The sequence below is a fragment of the Salvelinus sp. IW2-2015 genome, linkage group LG18 (genome assembly GCF_002910315.2).
Source record: "Salvelinus sp. IW2-2015 linkage group LG18, ASM291031v2, whole genome shotgun sequence".
Lineage (NCBI taxonomy): Eukaryota > Metazoa > Chordata > Actinopteri > Salmoniformes > Salmonidae > Salvelinus > Salvelinus sp. IW2-2015.
In genome coordinates, this window is record NC_036858.1 from 68,663,481 (window position 1) to 68,688,493 (window position 25,013).

Here is a 25,013-nt window from a genome sequence, read left to right on the forward strand (position 1 = left end):
CGCTCCGTACATCATCCGTCATCATGAAGTGCTTTGAGAGACTAGTCGGACATATCACATCACCCTACGGACACCCCAGACCATCAATTGCTTACCGAACCAATAGGTCACAGACGCGAATCGCAACACATGCAAACTGCCTAACCATCTGGACAAGAGGCAGATACCATGTGAGAATGCTGTTCATCGATTAAGCTCAGCATTAAACACCATAGTACCCTCCAAATCGTCTCAAGCTCGAGACTGGTCTCGACCCAGCCTGTGCACTGGGTCTGGACTTCTGACGGGCGCCCCGGTTGGAGGGGGGGGTGAGGGTGGTAAACATCTTCCCGTGATCTCAACACTGGGGCTCCACAGGGTGCGTTCTGACTCTCTGTACTCCTGTTACCCACGACTGCGTGGCATGCACTGCTCAACCATCATAAGTTTTGCGGATGACACTACAGTGGTAGGTTGATTACAAACGACGAGACGTTATAGGCGGGAACCTGCTCGATGAGAGAACCATCCAATGCATAAATGTGTAAACCATCTGAAATGTTTATACCAGAATTACAAAATGACATACATTTAGTTTTTCCCACTTTCTGCAAGGCAACAAAATCAGATTGCAGCTCTAACGTACTGTGTAGCCTGGTCAGCATTAGGGGCAGTAGCGTACAAAACAAAATATGCATTTCGTGAACTAACACTCGCACTATAAATTTATTCCCCCCTTACTAGCTCTGACTTTGTTTATGTCTACTTTGATGAGGAAAACTTTACTTACTATGACTGGGATACAGTGTGGTTGTCCCACCTAGCTATCTTAAGATGAATACACTGACTGTAAGTGGCTCTGGATAAGAGTGTCTGCTAAAAGACTAAAATGTCAATGTAAATAACAGTGCCATCTGCATACAGATGAATGTTACAGGTTTTTGCAGATAAACCAATATTATTCAGATAAATAGTAGAGGACAAGTCCCAAAATTGACCCCTGCAGGCCACCTTTAGTAATAGATGCTCCAGTGGAGGTGTCATAATACCCATAAAACCTAGCAGTCAAACAGGGAAATGGTTCCAATCRTTTTTCCACCATTCATTTTTCCCATAGGGGATTTTAGAAACACTTAAAATAAGTGCTGTGTTTCATGTAGGCTTACCCTGGCGTAATGTTTTGATAACCATGTAAATCTCTCTAGGACAATGTGACTTTTACTGTATTATTTTTTACAGCTCTAGGGTTGTTATTATTACTGCTTGAATAACCTTATTTACTATTATTCATTTATCATTCTTTATGCGGTGCACACTGCACTGGATAATCACTGTGAATAATTGTAATGTTTGTTTATGCGTCAGTAAATCCAGTAAGGGATGGGTTGCCAACTGGCGATTTGACACGGAAATACAATATAATTCATTCATTTGATAGTTCCCAAACCACTTGCACATCATATACACATATAATAAATACTTTTGTACAGAACATACAGTATATAAAAGCTGCTATACATAGAGTAGATGTAAAGCAGATTGGTAGGCTACATCCATTTTCTGACTTTAACATTAATAACATAAAGCCATTGACCCTGGAAGCAAACAATAATGTAATTGTAAACAAACAAACTGATCATTTTGATCTGATGGATGGTCAGTTCTTGCATCCATAGCTCTGTCTATCAATTTGACAGTGGTTACATTCCTCAAGCCCCATCTCTCAGCTGTTTACCAAAACAAGTGGTGGGGTGGCCGCTTTGTTTTTTTGAATCGCCGCTTGACCCTTAAATAACAATCTTCTTGAATTAGAGTCTTGAAATACGTGCTCTCAATGAAGAGTTTCTAATTGTGAATGTTGTTGACCACAGAACATTATCCTATTACAGTATGTTCAATATACCTGTCTACAAAGATACTGTGTACATAATAGTTGATGTTTGTTCATTTCAGTGTTCTGCCTAAAGTTCAACATTTTAATAATGCTACCTGACAGAAAGCCTTATGCGGAGTGTCATTCTTCATTCAAATACTCGTCAGCCTCTCCAGAAAGAGGCGACAGTACGATCGATGCTTGTGCTACGTTGCACTTCAGTATCTTGGCGCATCATGTGTCAGAGCTTTGTGTCAGAGCACTGTAGTTACCTGGGTGACTTCCGAGCTCATGTCATCGTTTGGCTGGTAGCGTGAGTCCAAAGACATCTCCATACCTAGTCATACCTGTTGATTGGACCTCTCCACCCTGTTGGCGCTGGAGTGCTGATCGCGCTGGTGCTGCTGGTGGGGGCGGGTACGAGAAGAATTCTGCAGCTCCAGCACAGAGGGACTCAAGGGGATGCAAAATTCGCGGAAGCAGCGCTTGAAGTTCTCGTCCAGGAAGGCGTAGAGGACGGGATTCAGGCAGCTGTTGGTGTAGCCCAGAGCGATGCAGAAGTGCCAGGTGACGGACTGCAGCAGGGAGTTGGGGATGTTGATCAGGGCTTTGATGATGACGTAGATGTGGATGGGCGTCCAGCAGATGATGAAGACGGCCACCACCACCAGGACCATGCGGGTGATGCGCCGCAGGTTGCGGTCCTTCTCCTTGGAGCCGGACAACATGCGCACGCTCTTCAGGCGCAAGATCATTAGCCCGTAGCATACGGTAATGATGAGGACCGGGATGATGAAGGCAAAGATGAAGACGCAGATYTTCAGRAGATTCTCCCAGTACCAGGATGGGTGTGGGAAGATCAAAGTGCAGTCGATGATTCCTGAACATGTGGAGATTGAGTACAAGACACAGTTGAAGGAATGTAGTACATGAGGAAACCAATAGCTTCACAGCAGTCTTTTTCACAGGTAAAGTTGAAGTCAGAAGTTTACATACACCTTAGGCAAATACATTTAAACTCAGTTTTTCACAATTCCTGACATTTAATCCTAGTAAAAATGACCTGTCTTAGGTCAGTTAGGATCACCACTTTATTTTATGAATGTGAAATGTCAGAATAAGAGTAAAGAGAATGATTTATTTCAGCTTTTATTTCTTTCATCACATTCCCAGTGGGTCAGAAGTTTACATAGCCTCAATTAGTATTTGGTAGCATTGCCTTTAAATTGTTTAACTTGGATCAACCGCTTTGGTTAGCCTTCCACAAGCTTCCCACATTAAGTTGGGTACATTTTGGCCCATTTCTCCTGACAGAGCTGGTGTAACTGAGTCAGGTTTGTAGGCATCCTTGCTCGCACACGCTTTTCCAGTTCTGCCCACACATTTTCTATTGGATTGAGGTCAGGGCTTTGTGATGGCCACTCCAATACCTTGACTTTGTTGTCCTTAAGCCATTTTGCCACAACATTGGAAGCATGCTTGGGGTCATTGTCCATTTGGAAGACCCATTTGCGACCAAGCTTTAACTTCCTGACTGATGTCTTGAGATGTTGCTTTAATATATCCACATAATTTTCCACCTCATGATGCCATCTATTTTGTGAAGTGCACCAGTCCCTCCTGCAGCAAAGCACCCCCACAACATGATGCTGCCACCCCCGTGCTTTACAGTTGGGATGGTGTTCTTCGGCTTGCAAGCCTCCCCCTTTTTCCTCCAAACATAACAATGTTCATTATGGCCAAACAGTTCTATTTTTGTTTCATCAGAACAGAGAACATTTCTCCAAAAAGTACAATCTTTGTCCCCATGTGCAGTTGCAAACCGTAGTCTGGCTTTTTTATGGCGGTTTTGGAGCAGTGGCTTCTTCCTTGCCGAGCGTCCTTTCAGGTTATGTCGATTAAGGACTCGTTTTACTATGGATATAGATACTTCTGTACCCTTTTCCTCCAGCATCTTCACAAGGTCCTTTGCTGTTCTGGGATTGATTTGCACTTTTCGCACCAAAGTACGTTCATCTCCAAGAGACAGAACGCGTCGCCTTCCTGAGCGGTATGACGGCTGCATGGTCCCATGGTGTTTATACTTGCGTACTATTGTTTTTACAGATGAACGTGGTACCTTCAGGTGTTTTGAAATTGCTCCCAAGGATGAACCAGACTTGTGGAGATCTACAATTTTTTTCTGAGGTCTTGGCTGTTTTATTTAGATTTTCCCATGATGTCAAGCAAAGAGGCACGGAGTTTGAAGGTAAGCCTTGAAATACATCCACAGGTACACCTCCAATTGACTCAAATTATGTAAATTAGCCTATCAGAAGATTCTAAAGCCATGACATCATTTTCTGGAATTTTCCAAGCTGTTTAAAGGCACAGTCAACTTAGTGTATGTTTATTTTACCTTTATTTATTTTACCTTTATTTCACCAGGCAAGTCAGTTAAGAACAAATTCTTATTTTCAATGACGGCCTAGGAACAGTAAACTTCTGACACACTGGAATTGTGATACTGGGAATAATCTGTCTGTAAACAATTGTTGGAAAAATTACTTGTGTCATGCACAAAGTAGATGTCTTAACCGACTTGCCAAAACTATAGTTTGTTAACAAGAAATTTGTGGAGTGGTTGAAAAACTAGTTTTAATGCCCTAAGTGTATGTAAACTTCCGACTTCAACTGTAGATAAAGCTACATAGGCCCCGAAGCATTGCTCATAATGTTAGCCATAATAGTCAGCTATTTGTTAAACAACCTTTTGCAGCCTGCTTCTATTCCCCAAGATGACTTCAGATAGAGTTCCTTCAAGAGACTGCAAATAACACCCATTCTCCTCTAACCAATAAAAAGAGCTAAGATGGTTTTTACAGGCATTTTGAAAACCTAATTCAGGAGACGCATCACTAATTTTTCTGACAAGTTTCCATCCCACTATTATACTGAAATGATGCATGGACTTTAAGACTATTATACATGGTGGAAGCTGCTAGTCTATGGTTATATGAGTCATCTTTAAAGTCTACATGGTGGAAGCTGCTAGTCTATGGTTATATTAGTCATCTTTAAAAGATGCACTATGTAGAAATCGCTCTGCAATTTCCTGGTTGCTAATTTCAGTTTATGTGACAAAACAAGCAAGTATAGTGTAGAGGCTCCATACTCAACTGGCAGATTGCGGACCGGAACGGGGTCAATACAGACCGCAGGTTCCAAAAAACATTTTTTAATWAAAAAAAACAACATGTTTCAGACCCCTGGTATCATTTAAACACACATAACTCACATTTCTGTGAAGTTAGTTAGGTCGCCCCAAAAGTTACATATTGCAGCTTTAAGGCATTATATTGATGAATAGAGTTGGAAACCTACATTAAGGATGAACACTTACAAAACATTATTTAATATAGCCTCTGATTTGCAGTTTTAAATCCACCATTATGTAAAAGTTAATGTCACACGTAAACCTAAATAAAGGAGCTGAAAGTGTTCTTATTACATGATAATAAAAAACGCTTCATAGCTAACATGGCACTTTCTCTCTATGACTCAGACCCAGACCATGTGTAGAACAGCAAAGTGTTAATTTGGCGAATTCCATTCGCTTCACAGAAATAAAATGAAATGTAAAACATAAGTGTTACTCTCTCGCTACTGTGGTGTACTCACTGACATTATAGATAGGCTGCCTACAATTGAGGATCAAAGAAAAACAGCATGGGGAAACGTACTGTCATACTTGCCATTATCAGTTACAGTAGTTAAGGCGGTGAACATGACAGGCAGACCGATGGCAGAGGACAGGATCCAGTTGCACACGTTGACAATCTTTGCGTTACGGGGCGTGCGGAAGTCTAAGGCCTTGACGGGGTGGCACACTGCAATGTAACGGTCAATACTCATGGTGGTCAATGTGAAGATACTGGTGAACATGTTGTAGTAGTCGATTGATATCACTATCTTGCACAGAACGTCTCCAAACGGCCAAGTCCCCATCAGGAAGTTGACACTCTGGAAGGGCAGTGTACTGGTGGCTAGTGCATCAGCCAAGGCCAGGTTGAAGATGTAGATATTTGTGGCGGTTTTCATTTTAGTGTATCTGGAAAGATAACATACAGAAAGAAAAATGGAGAGACCAAATTAGGGGATGCTTATCAGAAGACAAATAATCTGGACAGCAGCTTGTCCATCTCAAAACCATAGGCTCAGCAATATCTTCGGTTCACCTTGCTGTTCATGGCAACGTCTTATTGCTGTGTCTCAGTTTCTCAGACAAATCATGCCACCAAGAACAGGTTTACAAAATATTGGATTTATAAGGAATTTATATTGCAAACAAACACACAGACAGATGGTGTATTGACATAGGCCTACATACACTACTGTTAATTAATTCTAATCCAAATTTTCTTTCTTATAGAGTTACCTACTGGGTAGCTCTCGAAAACCCTTCTAATTATCTGTGGGTTTTCAGAGGTTAGCTTCGCACACGGTTGACTGCGTGTCAACTACAATTCCTCCAACAGTGTGTTTTAACGTTTAGAAATGTCAATAATCATTGCTTGCGAAACGGTTGCTGATATACCTTTTATCTTTCATACAGTGCATTCGGAAAATACCCCTTCCCTTTTCCACATTTTGTTACGTGACAGCCTTAAAAATAGATCAAATACGTTTTTCCCCTCATCAATCTACACACAATACCCTATAATGACAAAGCGAACAGTTTTTTTGAAACTTTAGCAAATTGATAAAAAATAAATCAATACCTTATTTAGATAAATATTCAGACCCTTTGCTATGAGACTCGAAATTGAGCTCAGGTGCATCCTGTTTCCATTGATCATCCTTGAGATGTTTCTACAACTTGATTGGAGTCCACCTGTGGCAAAAACCAAGCCATGAGGTCAAAGGAATTGTCCGTAGAGCTCAGAGACAGGATTGTATCAAGGCAAAGATCTGGGGAAGGGTAGCAAAACATTTCTGCAGCATTGAAGGTCCCCAAGAACAAGTTTGCAAGAGGTTTGGAACCACCAAAACTCTTCCTAGAGCTGGCTGCCTGGCCTAACTGAGCAATCGGGGGATGGCCTTGGTCAGGGGGGTGACCAAGAACCCAATGGTCACTCTGACAGAGTTCCAGAGTTCTTCTGTGGAGATGGGAGAACCTTCCAGAAGGACAACCATCTCTGCAGCACTCCACTAAATCAGGCCTTCATGGTAGTGTGGCCAGACGGAAGACACTCCTCAGTAAAAGGCACACGACAGCCCGCCTGGAGTGCGCCAAAACGCACCTAAAGCCTCTTGAGAAACAAGATTCTTTGTCTGATGAAACCAATATTGAACTATTTGGCCTGAATGCCAAGTGTCAGGTCTGGCAGAAACCTGAACCATCCCTACAGTGAAGCATGGTGGTGGTAGCATCATGCTGTGGGGATGTTTTTCAGCGGCAGTACGTGGGAGACTAGTCAGGATCTAGTCAGCGAAAGATGAACGGAGCAAAGTACAGAGAGATCCTTGATGATAACCTGCTCCAGAGCGCTCAGGACCTCAGACTGGGGAGAAGGTCACCTTCCAACAGGACAACGACCCTAAGCACACAGCCAAGACAACTCAAGAGTGGCTTCGGGACAAGTCTCTGAATGTCCTTGAGTGGCCCAGCCAGAGCCCCAACTTGAACCAGATCGAACATCTCTGGAGAGACCTGAAAATAGCTGTGCAGCAATGCTCCCCATCCAACTTGACAAAGCTTGAGAGGATCTGCAGAGAAGAATCAGAGAAACTCCCCAAATACAGGTGTTCCAAGCTTGTAGAGTCATACTCAAGAAGACGTGAGGCTGTAATCGCTGCCAAAGGTGCTTCAACAAAGTACAGAGTAAAGGGTCTGAATACTTATGTAAATGTAATTTCATTTTTTTCTAAAAACCTGTTCTTGCTTTGTCCTTATGGGTTATTTTTGTGTAGATTAGGAAAAAAACTAATTTAACCCATTTTAGAATAAGGCTGTAATGTAACAAAATGTGGAAAAAGTCAAGGGGTCTGAATACTTTCCAAATGCACTGTATCAGCGAGAAATAATCGTTCAAATAAAAAATATACACTTACTGTAGCAGTTTTGCACAGATCCACAAGCAGTGTGTGCCTCCAGTTGACAAACTACACTTCCTCTCCAGTTAAGTTTACACACAGGTGTTGAGAACATGCTACGCTAGATAGCTAATTAGCACAGGTGGCTGCCTATGTCTTGCACCGGTCTTCCGTAAACAAGCGATGTAACATGGAGATATGGCCGTGTAGGAACACTAACCCAATTAAGGTGTGTAGTATTTCTTTTTTTTAAGTATTATTATTTTGTGCTGATATGAATGATACGTTCCTTCTAGTACCGCAAGCGATACGTTTTAACAGTCAGAACGATCCTAAAAAAACTCTCCCGGCCAGAAGATACTATCATCAATAGGCGCTAAAGTTAAAGTACGTTATTGTTAAACAAACAGACAGTCATTGTAATGAAAATTGCATTTTTACTTGAACAAATATTTGAACAGCCTAAATCCTCTCATGACAGGCACTGACACTAGTTAATCAAAATGATTAGCTCCAACAGCATAAAGACAGTGTTGAGTGGATCATGAATGTCATTTCCACCCATTAGATCTCTTACATATCATATCAGAGCACTTATGATACAGTTGGGCTTATTATACCAATTATCCAGGGATACCATAAGTAGTGTTGTCCATTGTGTTTAATTCAACGGAGCAGACTAGATTTTTTATCCGTATCTGTTGTCATCCCCGATCTTAATAATTTCAATCAAAATCATATGGAGTTTATTGTGCTCCGTTACACAAAGAACGTATTGTTGCAAAATTAAGTACTGTTCACTTTTGTTGTTTCTTAATTTTCATTATGACGCATCATTTGTAGGTTTAATTTAGTTACTTTCTAGGTTCAGCATATTCCAAATAAAACTAAAAGGAAACAATTTTCACTTGTATAACTATTCTGCAATAATTTCTTTGTAGTAGTACAGAGAGTAAAGGTGTGTTTACATTGTGGAGATGCAGAATGACTACAAGGAACTGTCGCTTATATGTGAATTAGAGTTTCGGAGCAGTCTGACCCTGTGCTGGATGCCTTTCTAATCCAAATCTCCCGGGCAATCTTGTGGACCGACCTGCCAACATTTTACGTTTGCGTGTGCTGCGGATTACCATTAATTACATATTATATAAAAGTTATGAATTGAGTTTTGGATGCGTGGGGGGGAAACTCAAGCGTGTCAGAACTTGAACTGTCGTTCCTGCCTCTCCGCAATTTAAGGATAGTAAATAACGTATTGCTATTGAACTTCCCATAATGCCCAAAAAGAAAGAGTGGCATATCTTAAACAGATAGAAAGGGTTGTGTAATTGGCTATATAAATAATATTCTATAACGCTTGAGAATAGCAAATACAATCCAATTATGCTCATCCACATCATTCAGATTGGTTTTTCATGAGAAAATGTTTAATTCATTTCCAATGCCACATTAGCAGTCTGGGATTGTCTCATTTCTTCTCGTTTCCAAAACTCTTTATTATCTTCTAATGTCAATGAGATATTCAGAACAGATAACAGCAAATCCTTTTTATTTTGGAAAAATCTCGCTGATGACACTGTTTAGATAGATTACTAAACCGTACCGTGGCCCTGATTAAAAAGGGGGATATCTAGTCAGTTGTACAACTGAATACCTTCAACTGAAATGTGTCTTCTGCATTAAACCCAACCCCTCTGAATCGGAGAGGTGCGGTGGGCTGCCTTAATCGACATCCACGTCTTCGGCGCCTGGGGGTTATGCCTTGTTCAGGGGCAGAATGACAGATTTTTACCTTGTCAGCACGGGGATTCAATCCAGCAACCTTTCGGTTACTGGCCCAATGCTCTAACCACCAGGCTACCTGCCACCCCAAAAGGAAGTTAGGAAGGAAGATAGAGATCGTTTCACGAGCCAATGCTAACTAGCGTTAGCGCAATGACTGGAAGTCTGAAAGAATAGCGCACTGAATGGAACTCTACAGGAACAGCTAGCATGCTATAGTTCCCATAGACTTCCAGTCACTGCGCTAATGCTAGTTAGCAACTTCCTTCAAACTGCACGCAGAGACATAACAATTGGTATCCACGTGTTCATCTGACTCTGGGGAATTTGATAAAGGGCTTCATTGACAAAACCCCGAAGTATCCCTTTAAGATACAAGGCATTTTCTAGATAAATACAATCTCAAATTGGCCGCCTAGTGGTTAGAGAGGCTAGACAGCAACCGGAGGGTTGCTATTTTGAAATTCTGGGTCTGATGGGAAGAATCTGCCAGGAAGGGAATCCTGGATGCCATTGCCTGCTGTTGTGCCCTTGACCCTTGAAGGCACTTTACCTCCCCCCCTCCCCCCTCAACTGCTCAACGGGCGCCAGGGTGACAGCCCCTGCTCCAACCTCTATATGTATGTGTGTCATTTGGAGGGATTGGGATAAAGAGGAAGTCAAATTTCAGTTGGACCTCGTGTACAATTGACAAATAAAAGTTAACTTGATCTCAAACTATTCCAAAATAAAAACAATATCACAGTAACCAAAACAATGAAAAGACGAAGAATTCAATCAAAGGCACATTGTAAACAAATGCACTGCATTTTTCTTTTAAATGTAATTTACTCTTGAGCTGACATCCGCAGCGTTTACTCTGAATGCAATCTCTGAGAACATCAGGGAAGTTGCCTTGTCGRTAGTGCATTGCACTTGGATTGAATCCTGGCAGAAGATTGAGATGGCTGGGGAATGCATGCCAAAATAAATTGAACTATTTTATTTTAAAAGATAATTCATTTTTTGTCTGCTATGTTTGCGCATGGAGTCGTGCATTATTCGTAAGCCATGGATGTACACAAGGAACCGGATGTCTTGAGCTTTAAGCATAACATTGTCCGTGTCTGATGGATGGGTCTGATGTCATCAGTGAAAAAGCCCAGGAAGGAGCCAAGGGCAGGGTGTTTTGTATTGCACATTCTGGAACACAACATGTCTGTCTATAACAACACCATAAAACACAGCAGGGGAGAATTGTTGATAAGGTGAAGCTTGAGTGTCTCAGACAAAACATTATGATTGCCTAACAGTTCCAGGGAGAGAAAGTGAAAATGTGGCTCCCAATGTACTCTCTTTGTAAGGGATATCTGGATCTGGGCAGAAGGGATATCTGGATCTGGGCAGAAGGGATATCTGGATCTGGGCAGAAGGGATATCTGGATCTGGACAGAAGGGATATCTGGATCTGGACCTAGGGCTGTTGCGGTGACTGTATTACGGCCACACTGGCGGTAACGAGTCATGAAGGCAGTCAAATTCCATGTGACCGTCACGGTAATTAGGCTTCTCCAAGCTCTGATGCTGCTGATGGTCATTAGTAGCCTACCAAACTTGCTAACTGACTGGCACTCTATAATCACTCTGACATCAACGCAGTGTTCGAAAATCTAATCAAACACTTCATGAGTGCCCATGAGCTCATGTTGGGCAACATTTCTTTGCAATTGCWCAAGAAAACAAAGTGATAGCCTCTGTTAAAAAGAGGAGGATCCCATCAGCTTTCTATAGGCTAGACCTACTATATTTATCAACTTTCCTAATATTAAGCACAATGCTTCTCTTTAAAAACAGGAGTATAGCCTACCTGGTTAACATGAAAATAAACCACCAGAAAAGTGTCCTCCATTTGCTATTTAAGTGCATAGATGACATGTATTTTTCCCTGCTTCGAGACATGTGCATGATAATGGTCTACTCTAAAACAAAACAAATTTCACACCTACATGATTTAGTATATGTGAAGACAAGATTAAATCAAGAATAGTCTGATGGGTGACAATATTAGCCTATCACTTGTGAATTATATATTGTCACTTGTGAATGATGCCCAGCATAAGAAACTGCCTTTGTGACTTTTCTAATCATAGTTGCACACCTCATGTAGTCTAGCCCATAGGCCTATATGTTTTAACAATGTTTGCATAACTAATAAAGTGCCCAAATAACTTCTTAAAMTGATGCACATTAATCCGCTTTACAAAGGGTTTAGAGCCTAACTGGCATTCATAAGCAGCGCGAGTTTCAAGTTTGGGGAGATAATCTTCACCATAAAAATGCACATTTATAATAAAAGCATTACATGCATAATCACATTTGCTGTCACTTTTGATAATGGTATTTTTCAACTAATGGAACATTTGTGCTTAAAGCCTACTGCCATGTGTGCATTGCTGCGCTTATAATGTGAAGAAATAGAATATGAATATGTGGACAACTACAAACGTGGACAACTACATAGTATATGTATATGAATATGTGGAACCCTACAAATACCTAGGTGTCTGGTTACACTGTAAACTCTCCTTCCAGACTCACATTAACCATCTCCAATCCAAAATTAAATCTAGAAACAGCTTCCTATTTCGCAACAAAGCCTCCTTCACTCATGCTGCCAAACATACCCTCGTAAAACTGACCATCCTACCGATCCTTGACTTCAGCGATGTCATTTAGAAAATAGCCTCCAACACTCTACTCAGAAAACTGGATGTAGTCTATCACAGTGCCATCCGTTTTGTCACCAAAGCCCCATATACTACCCACCACTGCACCTGTATGCTCTCGTTGGCTGGCCCTCACTACATATTCGTCACCAAACCCACTGACTCCAGGTCATCTATACGTCTTTGCTAGGTAAAGCCCCGTCTTCTCAGCTTACTGGTCACCATAGCAACACCCACCCGTAGCACGCACTCCAGCAGGTATATTTCACTGGTCACCCCCAAAGCCAACACTTCCTTTGGCCGCCTTTCCTTCCAGTTCTCTGCTGCCAATGACTGGAACGAATTGCAAAAATATCTGAAGCTGGAGTCTTATATCTCCCTCTCTAACTTTAAGCATCAGCTGTCAGAGCAGCTTACTGATCACTGTACACAGCCAATCTGTAAATAGCACACCCGACTACCTCATCCACATATTGTTAATTACCCTCTTTTGCACCCCAGTATCTCTACTTGCACATCATCATCTGCACATCTATCACTCCAGTGTTAATGCTAAATTGCAATTATTTCGCCTCCATGGCCTGTTGCCTACCTCCCTACTACATTTTATCCCATTTTCTCCCCAATTTGTGGTATCCAATCGCTAGTAATTACTATCTTGTCTCATCGCTACAACTCCCGTATGGGCTCGGGAGAGACGAAGGTCGAAAGCCATGCGTCCTCCGAAGCACAACCCAACCAAGCTGCACTGCTTCTTAACACAGCGCGCCTCCAACCCGGAAGCCAGCCGCACCAATGTGTCGGAGGAAACACCGTGTACCTGGCCCCCTTGGTTAGCGCGCACTGCGCCCGGCCAGCCACAGGAGTCGCTGGAGCGCGATGAGACAAGGATATCCCTACCGGCCAAACCCTCCCTAACCCGGACAACGCTATGCCAATTGTGCGTCGCCCCACGGACCTCCCGGTCGCGGCCGGCTGCGACAGAGCCTGGGCGCGAACCCAGAGACTCTGGTGGCCCTAGACCACTGCGCCACCCGGGAGGYCCTACCTCCCTACTCTTCTACATTTGCACACACGGTACATAGATGTTTCTATTGTGTTATTGACTGTACGTTTGTTTATGTGTAACTGTTGTTTTTGTCGCACTGCTTTGCTTTATCTTGGCCAGGTCGCAGTTGTAAATGTGAACTTAAATAAATAAAAGAAAAATAAATAAACTATTAGGCTATCAACTATCAACATTTTAAGCTATATGTTCTGATCTGTTGCATCAGCCACATTGCGTAAACAAGTTTGATGCAAGTGGTTGTATTAATTTGGGATCTATTGCATCAGCTGCGGAATCGGGGCACCGCCAGTACAGAGCTTGCTCAGGAATGGCAGCGGGCAGGTGTGAGTGCATCTGCACAAAATGTGAGGCGAAGACTTTGAGGATGGCCTGGTGTCAAGAAGGCAGCAAAGAAGCCACTTCTCTCCAGGAAAAACATCAGGGACAGACTGATATTCTGCAAAAGGTACAGGGATTGGACTGCTGAGGGCTGGGGTAAAGTCATTTTCTCTGATGAATCCCCTCTCTGATTGTTTGGGGCATCCGTAAAAAAGCTTGTCCGGAGAAGACAAGGTGAGCGCTACCATCAGTCCTGTGTCATGCCAACAGCAAAGCATCCTGAGACCATTCATGTGTGGTGTTGCTTCCCAGCCAAGGGAGTGGGCTCACTCACAATTTTGCCTAAGAACACAGCCAYGAATAAAGAATGGTACCAACACATCCTCCGAGAGCAACTTCTCCCAACCATCCAGGAACAGTTTGGTGACGAACAATGCCTTTTCCAGCATGATGGAGCACCTTGCCATAAGGCAAAAGTGATAACTAAGTGGCTCTGGGAACAAAACATCAATATTTTGGGTCCATGGCCAGGAAACTCCCCAGACCTTAATCCCATTGAGACCTTAAGGTCAATCCTCAAAAGGCGGGTGAACAAACAAAACCCCACAAATTCTGACAAATTCCAAGCATTGATTATGCAAGAATGGGCTGCCATCAGTCAGGATGTGGCCCAGAAGTTAATTGACAGCATGCCTGGGCAGATTGCAGAGGTCTTGAAAAACAAGGGTCAACAATGCAAATATTGACTCTTTGCATCAACTTCATGTAATTGTCAATAAAAGCCTTTGACACATATGAAATGCTTGTAATTATACTTCAGTATTCCATAGTAACATCTGACAAAAATATTTTAAGACAATGAAGTAGCAAACTTTGTGGAAATTAATATTTGTGTCATTCTCAAAACCTTTGGCCACGACTTTACTTGTACTATGGGGGATAGTAGATTGACATAGGCTAGTGCTTTTGCTGTTCGTTAGGCCACCGCATCTTGTTGGCTGATGAAAAGTAAATGTGGACAGTTCTTCCAATAACTTCAATATGCACCTCGGAATTGGATAAGGACGCGCGCAGTTGCGTCCCAGATGTGTCTGTCTTCACTTGTAGCCTGTGAGAAAGACCCAATCACGTGATGGAGAGCCATGTGAGTGAGAGGGGCTTAGGGGCGCGCAGCACTCAGGTAGAAGGGCACAACGCAGCAATCAGGGCCAAGGGCCCAACGGCCACAAAAGGCATGGATTTTTGGGGGGTGCATTATGGCCACAAAGGGGATGCYGCAGTGAAAATCGAGGCATTATCAAGTGCTTGTCAAATTGTGAATGAGAGACTGATAAAGTGTGTACAGCCTGCGCAAAAAACAAAGCAGACCTCATGCCTTTCAAGCAACTTTTTTCAAATCATCATTAGAGTCGCATCATGCAGCCTTACAATGTATTAAAGATCAGCCCAATGTCTGCAGAACAACTAAAGTTACATTAATAACTCTAAATTAAGCATATAGGAGAAACTATTTCTTTGTTAACCGCTCAACACAGAATAGCCGCATGTGCGCACTCTCTCAAATCGTTTGGAGAAAATATTTATATTTTATTCAGCTATGTTCAATTGTATTCTTCATACTATAAAATAATGCCACGTAATTCTAAGGAAATCTTGTCTACTAAATGAACTAGTGTAGTCCACAGCCATTTGTCATAGCCACATCAGGACAACTCAGAGTATGCTATTCTTTTCTTCTGAAATAGACTACATTTTCTTCATATCATGCTTCTTTAGACCGGTCTAAAAGAAATAATGGATTTATTGTGAAGGTGTAGGCTATATTACATGGATTTATTATATTTTTTACAGTGTGGAAGCCAGGAAGCCAGCCAACAGTGTGGAAGCCAGGAGATGCTAAATGTGTTTATGTTGATTAACAGTCAATTACCTTGAGACCGACAGTTAGTTGTTGGATAATCACCAGCTGACAAAATTTAGTGACCGCCACAGCCCTATCTGGACCCATATATGAATCTCCCAGAGTATACAAAAAGCCATGCCAACATGCTCTACGGTTTTCATTATTCTCATATGTGACCTTGGATTTCATTATTCTCATATGTGACCTTGGATTTCATTATTCTCATATGTGACCTTGGTTTTCATTATTCTCATATGTGACCTTGGTTTTCATTATTCTCATATGTGACCTTGGATTTCATTATTCTCATATGTGACCTTGGATACTAACAGAAGGGAAGTTCAGAAGTATGATCAGTAATCAGTAGTGGGCGACAGTGACAGCTATGGTTGGAGTTCACTTCATATTAAATGCTCTACTACGCTCATCCTGTCTCTCACACAAGACATTTCACAGGAAAAGAGAAAACGATTGACGGTTATAACACAGCAGAAGGGAAATAGTCCCTGTGCACAATCCTGTTAAATGAGCTTTTAGTGCCTTTTTTCAATAAGAGATTTGTTCCGGGTTTTAGATGACAAGCCAATTACAAGTAGAGCGAATGTGCATCAGAAGCCTTTTTTTCTCTTAAGTTGGATGAATGGTCCTTCCTCATTAAGGAAATTGTCCCCATAATCAGGGATACACAGATGAATCATCTCACGATATTCTTTAGTCTGGCTCCAGATTCTTTGAGGTGGAGAGTTATTCTTATGTATCAAAGGCATGATGAACACTCTGATGCAGCATGGAGAGAGGATGGCAGTTGCATGCCATCAAAAACAGGTTCTTTCCACCTCTGGAAATGACTCTCTCTGCTGTGATTTGAGGTTAGTGATTATGGGTGAGTCAGGCCMTTAAAATTCAATAGCCATCAAACCTCTAACATCTGCTGGGGGACAAATCCATTTGATGCCACCACCACAACCTGTTCCCCCAGACTTTGGCCGTAGTGTATTGGAGGAGAAGTCTTCCGCCCAACATGTTTCATTTTTGTCATTTAGCAGACACTCTTATCCAGAGCAACCAGGGTTAAGTGCCTTGCTCAAGGGCACAACATATTTTTTATATAGTCAACTCGGGGATTCAAACCAGCAACCTTTTAGTTACTGGCCCAACGCTCTTAACCGCTGGGCTACCTGCTGCCCAGCAGAAAAGTGTGTAGCAGGGAGCAATGGCACAGGACGCCTCCTGCAACAGCGCTGTCTGCCTCTAGTCAGTGGAAACTAGTTCGCTATGAAAGAGGGAGCACAGCCATCACAGCATCGATTAAGACAGACAGCAGCTTAACACTAAAACACTTCCGCTGCCTCATAGTAACTGCCTCTGCAATTACTGAGTGTGATGGTCCGCTCGACTGGCAAACATGATCCCACCAGTGGCAGTTACCTCCAATCAAATAGAGCAGATATCCCTGCGCAGCCAGCTGTCTTTTCTCATTATTCAGCAGATGATGTCTAGTGGAACGGATTTGCAAATACTTTTGGATATTCACTGCTGACACATGGCTGCAGGCATAAGCGACATAAGCTTATGTCGGGGTCCCAACTTACTGTTGATTGTTACAATAGTAGAATGCACAAGGTGCAATTTCAAAATGTGGTTGTGCATCAGCAGTTTTTCTCTTATGTCAGTGACTGACAGTCACTTAATTAGCATGTCAGCTAACAATTTTTAGATTGGTAAATGAGTCTAGCCAGCTATCTAAACGTGTAGTAATCATGGCCGAATACCAACCGGGCACGCAGGGCAGGTGCCCTGACCTCCCGGGGGCCCCTGTTGATTTTGATAGTTACTCTCACTCAGATATCATTAACATGGCATAAGTTGTGGCAAAATGTGTATAATAGCAGAAAGCTTGCTTTAAAACTGCTACATGTTCTCCACTCCCCATGGCAAAATGTCTTACATTTTATCTCCGCCGTCAAGAGGTGGGCCACCAAAATGTTTTGACTGAGGTGGGGGGGGTGTCCAGCAACCAAATCTTGCTTAGGGCCCCCAAAAGGCTAGGGCCGGCTCTGCACATGGCTTTTGAGCATGGCATGTTGTAAGGCCTAACGCACATGCATAGTGACAGTTGACATAGAGCAGACATAAACAAGCCTTTTCACAATAGCTCCGAACTCAGAGCCACACTAGTGCAATTTATGTTGTCCCCTAACCGGCTATCACCCGGTTACTCAACCCTGCACCTTAGAGACTGCTGCTCTATATACATAGACATGGAATCACTGGTTACTTTAATAATGGAACACTAGTCACTTGAATAATGTTTACATACTGCTTTACTCATCTCATATGTATATACTGTATTCTATTCTACTGTATTTTAGTCAATGCCACTCCGACATCGCTCATTCTTATATTTATATATTTCTCAATTTGATTATTTTACTTTTATATTTGTGTGTATTGTTGTGAATTGCTGGATAGTACTGCACTGTTGGAGCTAGGAACACAAGCATTTCGCTACACCCACAATAACATCTGCTAAATATGTGTATGTGACCAATAAAATGTGATTTGAAAACATTTTGATTGTGTGGATATAGAGCAGTAACACACTATGGATGGTGAGCCTGTTTACAAAACATTGGTTAGTTTTGATTATCTCTCAAAATGCAGTTTGATTTTAGGAAATTAATGGTAACCTAGTATAACCACAGAAACAGCGCAGCAGGGTAGCCTATAGCAATCAAGGCTTGTTGCTAAGGAACAACCGGAACATCACCTCTTACTTTTTGTGATTACCTCCTCCTATATCAAATCATACAGCCACAGATAGAACAAGGAGCCAGATGTTTCACCAGAGGAGAAATSTGAAGCATCCGGTTGGCATTTCCACTCAACACCAAATATGGAAGCCCAGTGGCTGGCAGTGGGAGAAGATGGATCGAGATGGATTTTGGCCAACATTCTACACATTTTCTCATCGATGAAACATTGGATCTCAATACAGTTTTCTGTTCCCAAAACTAAAATCTGTTACGAACAGACTGGAATAAGTTTAGTAGACTTTACCGTTTGCCAAAGTTTCTAAAAATGGTGTTGTTTAGAAGGAGTGCAAGGGCGAATTGAGTGATTGCACACGAGTACTTCACAGAGTAGGCGTTCTCTAATGTAAATACATGCTAGAACGTGCCAATAAGATCTCGCTAGCTCATGCTTGGCTCTGTCCACCTCCTTGCTTGTTTTGCCTACTATGATTAATTTGCTCATTGGAAACAGGCTGTGGTCTATCTTGGGTTAGTTCKAAAAATATTTGATACAACCTTCCATTACATTCAGGCCGAGACAGTGTTTCTCCTAAATTGTTTCAGGTGGGGTCCAAAGCCCCCCAAAATCAACATGGGCCTCTAAACATTTGAATTTAAATCAATTTCCCTAATACCCATAGGACCCCACCTATATAATGGAAACAATGTGGTGAGTTCCTTTGGTACGTACCAGTTAAAGTTCTGATGAATATTCAAATGTAAAGTGGGCAATTTAGACTGACATCTTTCCTTTTCCAGTGTTATAAAACTGGAAAGCTTTGTCGAAGGGACAATACATTATTCAGTTGGAAATGTCAAAGACATGTTCTCTCAAAAACCATCATCACAAAATCTACAGTTAATATAGGAGCCAAATAAAACAGTAATGAGTCCAATTAAAAACTGTTTTTTTCTGAAGTGTGACATTGTTTGCGGCATCTCCTGAATTGTAACTTTCAATGGCGGAGAGAACCAAGATAAGAACTCTTAATTTGATCACCCTGCTCAGCAGGGAACGCAAACTTGCATTGTGTTTGAGGTTTAAAAAGGCTTCTAAAATGTGTAACTTCCACTTTAAAATGTCAGACTGGATTTGCACTAAACCCTTACAAAAATGCCCATTAATAAAAATTCACACAATAATTCACATTTCCTGTTGCTGTGAGAAACTGGTCAAATTAAGATCCCACATCTGYACTATATAATGAGTGGAGACTGAATCAATGTGAGTGATGCATTCATTGACAAAGCTACTACTATCAATCATATTGTGAAGACACATTTACTGTTCAGGAGCAGTCCTATTCTTGTCCCCATCTTACCTTGAGGAAAGACTATCCCTATGGGAGGGAGGCAATGGTGGAAATACAATTGTCCACCACTGCTGACCTTTCAAGACCAATATTGTTCATCTCCCTTAATAAAGATAGAAGGTAATTGAGCATAAGAAGAGGGAGATTGCCCTGCATGCTTCATCCAGCCAAACAGACATCAGGAGTTAATCATAAGRAGAGCCAACATATTGAGCCAAAAACAGTGTGACATAAGGAGAGCCAACATATTGAGCCCAACACAGTGTGACATAAGCTGCCTGTTGGCGATCCATAGGTGGCTGAGTTTGCGTGGACGTCAATTCTATACATGTTATTCACTTGAGTTTGAGAGGATGGAACTACTAGTATTAACCTGTATTTTCTGCCCATTTACCTGATGCTGTTTGGCATAGAGTACTGTGTGGAGCCTATTCAAACAAATTTCTATCCCCATACGACATCCAGCACATGGACGTCTTTGAAGTGGCTTTATGAAACCAACTAACATCATTGAATGAGGATATTAGATGTGTTATTACTGAAGAGTTGTTGAATAATCGATCAGGTAACACTTACAGGAAAATATTATGTATCGATTTGAAGTGGCTTTATGAAACCTACTAACATCCTGAAATGAGGAAATTAGATGTGTTATTACTGAAGGATTGTTGAATGATCGACCAGGTAACACTTACAGACAAAAGTTATTTGCCGATTTGCTCAGAACCCTCCTTTAAAACTTCTTCAGGATCGGTGGGTCCCCTGCGGGATGGTTGAGCTAACGTAGACTAATGCGATTAGCATGAGGTTGTAAGTAATAAGAAGATTTCCCAGGACATAGACATATCTGATATTGGCAGAAAGCTTAAATTCTTGTTAATCTAACTGCACTGTACAATTTACAGTAGCTATTACAGTGAACGAATACCATGCAATTGTTTGAGGAGAGTGCACATTTTTTAACATAAAGTTATTAATAAACAAATTAGGCACCTTTGGGCAGTCTTGATACAAAAATTAACAAAAAGGCAACGGTTCATTGGATCAGTCTAAAACGTTGCACATACACTGCTGCTATGTAGTGGACAAAATCTAAATTGCACCTGGGCTGGAATAATACATATGGCCTTTCTCTTAAATTTCAAAGATGATGGTACAAAAAAAATACAAAAGAAGTTGGTTTTTTCTTTGTATTATCTTTTACCAGATCTAATGTGTTATATTCTCCTACATTCCTTTCACATTTCCACATACTTCAAAGTGTTCCTTTCAAACGGTACCAAGAAAATGGATATCCTTGCTTCAGGGCCTGAGCAACAAGCAGTTATACCCAAATCCTTCATTTTAGGCTAAAATGTAAAATCCTTAAAGGAATTGGACCTGACGTATTAGGCATACATTGAAGCAACCTGTTGATAAGAGGACTATTTAAATGATAACTCTTTATTAATCAAAATAATTTTGTTTGTGCATAGAGGGACATGTTAGCCTGAATTGATTTCCCTACCTCGTCATGTTTTGCACCCTTCAAAATGATGATAAAAAATAAGCACTAGCCTGACAACAATTAACCACCGTTTTTGTTCATCAAGGAACATATGGCCATGAAGGGTACAGGACCCTTTTGAATGCATTGTTTGTGACCTAAAAATGTAAGCGTTAACAGCAATTCAGGGAATGGATCACACCTGGTGTTTTATTGTACTGCAAGAGGCTGACTGGGGGAAAGGATGGTCTGGTAGCCTGACTGTGGGGAGGGATGGTCTGGTAGCCTGACTAGCGGGAGGGATGGTCTGGTAGCCTGACTAGCGGGAGGGATGCGTCTGCGGTAGCCTGACTAGCGGGAGGGATGTCTGGGTTAGCCTGACTACGGGAGGGATGGTCTGGTAGCCTGACTAGGCGGAGGGATGGTCTGGTAGCCTGACTAGCGGGAGGGATTGGTCTGGTAGCCTGACTAGCGGGAGGGATGGTCTGGTAGCCTGACTAGCGGAGGGATGTCTGGTAGCCTGACTAGCGGGAGGGATGGTCTGGTAGCCTGAAACTAGCGGGAGGGATGTCTGGTAGCCTGACTGTGGGGAGGGATGGTCTGGTAGCCTGACTGGGGGGAGGGATGGTCTGGTAGCCTGACTGTGGGGAGGGATGGTCTGGTAGCCTGACTGTGGGGAGGGATGGTCTGGTAGCCTGACTGTGGGGAGGGATGGTCTGGTAGGCTGACTGGGGGAAGGGATGGTCTGAGAGAAAGCCTTGGTGTCTCCATGACAACAAAAAGCACTCTGCACTATTTTCCCTGCGGTTTCCTGCAGTTTTTCTGCCAACAAGAATGGATTTTCCACATGAGCGTGCAGATATCGTTCTGTGGGTGACACTGATTGTCATTTGTTTGTGCTTGTGAGAGTTTCTGGATGAAAGCACCGATCTGGTGGAAGATTGAGGGTGGGTTAGGTGTTGTTGTTAATGGCATGAACATTGTCCACTGTGTAGCTGCTTTTAACACAAAGGTTCAAAAGGTATTTTAATAGCTCTAGTAAATGCAGTTGGTACACACTTAGGAAAGAATCCAAATTTGAGATAGGAATGACTAACTTGATTTTGTGTACATCATGGATTGACGTCAATGCAAGATTTTCACGAGTTATGCACAGCAATCTCAGGCTACTTGTCTTTAAAAAAAAGTTTAATCAATGCCAATTAGTTCACCACCCCGGTGTTCATTGGGGTAAATGGAGGACTTTGTGAGTGTATTCTGAATTCCTCAAGGGAGTTGACTCTCTTGAGGTTGTGCTTAAAGTAGCTTACATGCCTCTGAGTCATAGTGAAGTGTGGCAATGTGGCACATGTTCAGCAGGGAACACCGTAATGAAACTTGTGCTGTSATTAATGAATATCTGTGTTCTTATTGGACAAGCTCAGGTAGTAGTTTGTCTGGATAAAACTGAACTCTACTCAGGAGTCTTAGACTACTACAGTATGTCATCAGCAGAGATCAGTTGGTTGTTATCTCTTTTGATCAAAGACTAAAKGAAGCAGGCGAATGCTGATGTCCTACTAAGGCCACCCCGGCTGAGGAAGAAATTTCTGAGAAACAGCATTGATTTACTGCTGGCCTTGAGCATTGTGGCTGGTGACTGGAGATACTCAACTGATTCAAAGCTTTAGGCTCTTAACACCTTCGGTATAATATGAAGGACATTAGTGAAGCTGTTTAATTAAAAACATCTCGCAACAGCATGCTAAAAGATGCATGCGCTCCCATCAATCAACACACCTGTGACTAAAAGATATGTCTGTATAGAAAATGGTGTGACGCATGCTGGGACCGGTATCAAAGTAACATGTGTAACCGATGTGAAATGGCTAGCTAGTTAGCGGTGGTGCGCGCTAATAGCGTTTCAATCGGTGATGTCACCCGCTCTGAGACCTTGAAGTAGTTGTTTCCCTTGCTCTGCAAGGGCCGCGGCTTTTGTAGCGCGATGGGTAACGATGCTTCGAGGGTGGCTGTTGTTGATGTGTGCCCAGGTAGGGGCGAGGAGAGGGACGGAAGCTATACTGTTACACATGTACACATGTCAATCAGAAAGCTATCAGCAGTCTCGTAGCCAATCCATCCTCTCAATGTCTCCATGCAGGCCAGACTGCTGCCCAGGGCATATCAAGGGCTAAACATACAATACATTTCTAATGAGCCTTTACCTAGTGAATCATTTTTCATTGAAAGGGTATAGGCCATACTAATATTAACATATAGCCAGGTTCAGTGTAATAAAAGTGCAATTACACATTGTTATATTGTACCTGTTAAGCCTGTAATTACTGTATTTTGCTTTAATATTATTGCAAAATAACAGGCCTTGTCATTTTTCTGGACAATTTGATATGCATTTTGGGAGGGTGGGGCATATGCTCCTTAAAATATCTCTATGTGTTCTCAAAGTAAAGTGTTTATAACAGTTAAATACCAATAATTACAAATAATGTTAAACTCCTATGTAGCCAATTGTTTCTACTGTGCCACATCAATGGTTTCTATGGCAGCTAATGTTATGATGGTGACTATGAGGGTCTGGAAATCCGTTGCATTTTAGCAAATCAAAATTCCTTAATAACTGGAGTTGTAAGTTGTAATTGTCTGATTAACATGTGATTGCAATGCTTTTTCTTGCAGCATTTTATTCTGACTAGGCTACATGAAATTACACATGGTGCAATACTCTGCCTATTGACAAAAAAAATGCAATATGCTTTATTTTTATGATGGCCTTCAGCACATGTTGTAATGAATTCCCCAATGAATAACACAGGCTAAATAATGTAGCAATTTGCTGGTCAGTATCATGATTTACATGCGCCTCACTCCCGGTGCCATTCCTTCACATGCTCTGTTCAGATTAATTATTGAGCAGGGTGCCATATTCATCTATAAAACAACCTGTTTTTCAATTTACCACATAATATTCTACATTATTTAAAAGGCAACAAGTTACTCATGGTGTCCCCTTTTATGGCGGGTTACTGTCCATTGATGTTCCCACTACTTTGAAATGTACAAATACTAACCTAGGCTAGGATTTACCAAACATCTGGACAATTGTCAGGGCAGTGTAGACTATAAAACCTGCGATTAGTTTGTGATATCTTACCTGATAATGACATACATGACGAGCACGTTCCCCACCAGACCAAGCACACACACGATTGAGTAAAGAGTCGTGATTATAATCGCGATGATCACTGGTGTCGAGTCTTTGGCTAGGTTGTCTGTTCTCTCACATTTGGCCTCTATACTCACGTTATCGCTGAAGTTCCGACAAAAAACACTATTGTTCATCATGGCCAAATGTAAGAAATGGTACGGAATGTCCGATGTGTTGCCACCGCTTTCCATCGTCCACTGAATAATGATGCGTTGATTTGAAGTGTAGGCTATCACTGGCGCGGCTTGCTGTATCGCTTTTTGTTGCAGGTCCACTGAAGCTGTCTGTGCTGAGGCGCTCAGCACAAGAAATCTCGGAACGATTCTCTCACCTTCCAGGCTGCACCGTGTGAGTTTGAAGGCGCTTTTGTGTTACACCAAGTTAAGTACCCGTAAMCACGAGTGACGGAAGGAAAATGAACATGAATGAATATGACCAATTTCCCTTAATGCTTTTTCTCAATTTATCAAAAATATGACGTCACTCCATGAACCACCTGACCTGATTCAC

At 42.0% G+C, this 25,013-nt stretch overlaps 1 protein-coding gene across 1 annotated transcript; it reads right to left on the reverse strand.

Annotated features, from left to right (window-relative positions):
- Positions 1–2,110: 2,110 nt before the first annotated feature.
- Positions 2,111–24,794, reverse strand: LOC111977459 (delta-type opioid receptor-like). The gene is made up of 3 exons (XM_070448665.1): positions 24,450–24,794; positions 5,587–5,942; positions 2,111–2,732 (listed from the first exon to the last, which is right to left on the reverse strand). Exons 1-3 carry the CDS (start codon positions 24,692–24,694, stop codon positions 2,194–2,196), a joined length of 1,140 nt encoding a protein of 379 aa, XP_070304766.1. The 5' UTR covers positions 24,695–24,794; the 3' UTR covers positions 2,111–2,193.
- Positions 24,795–25,013: the final 219 nt, after the last annotated feature.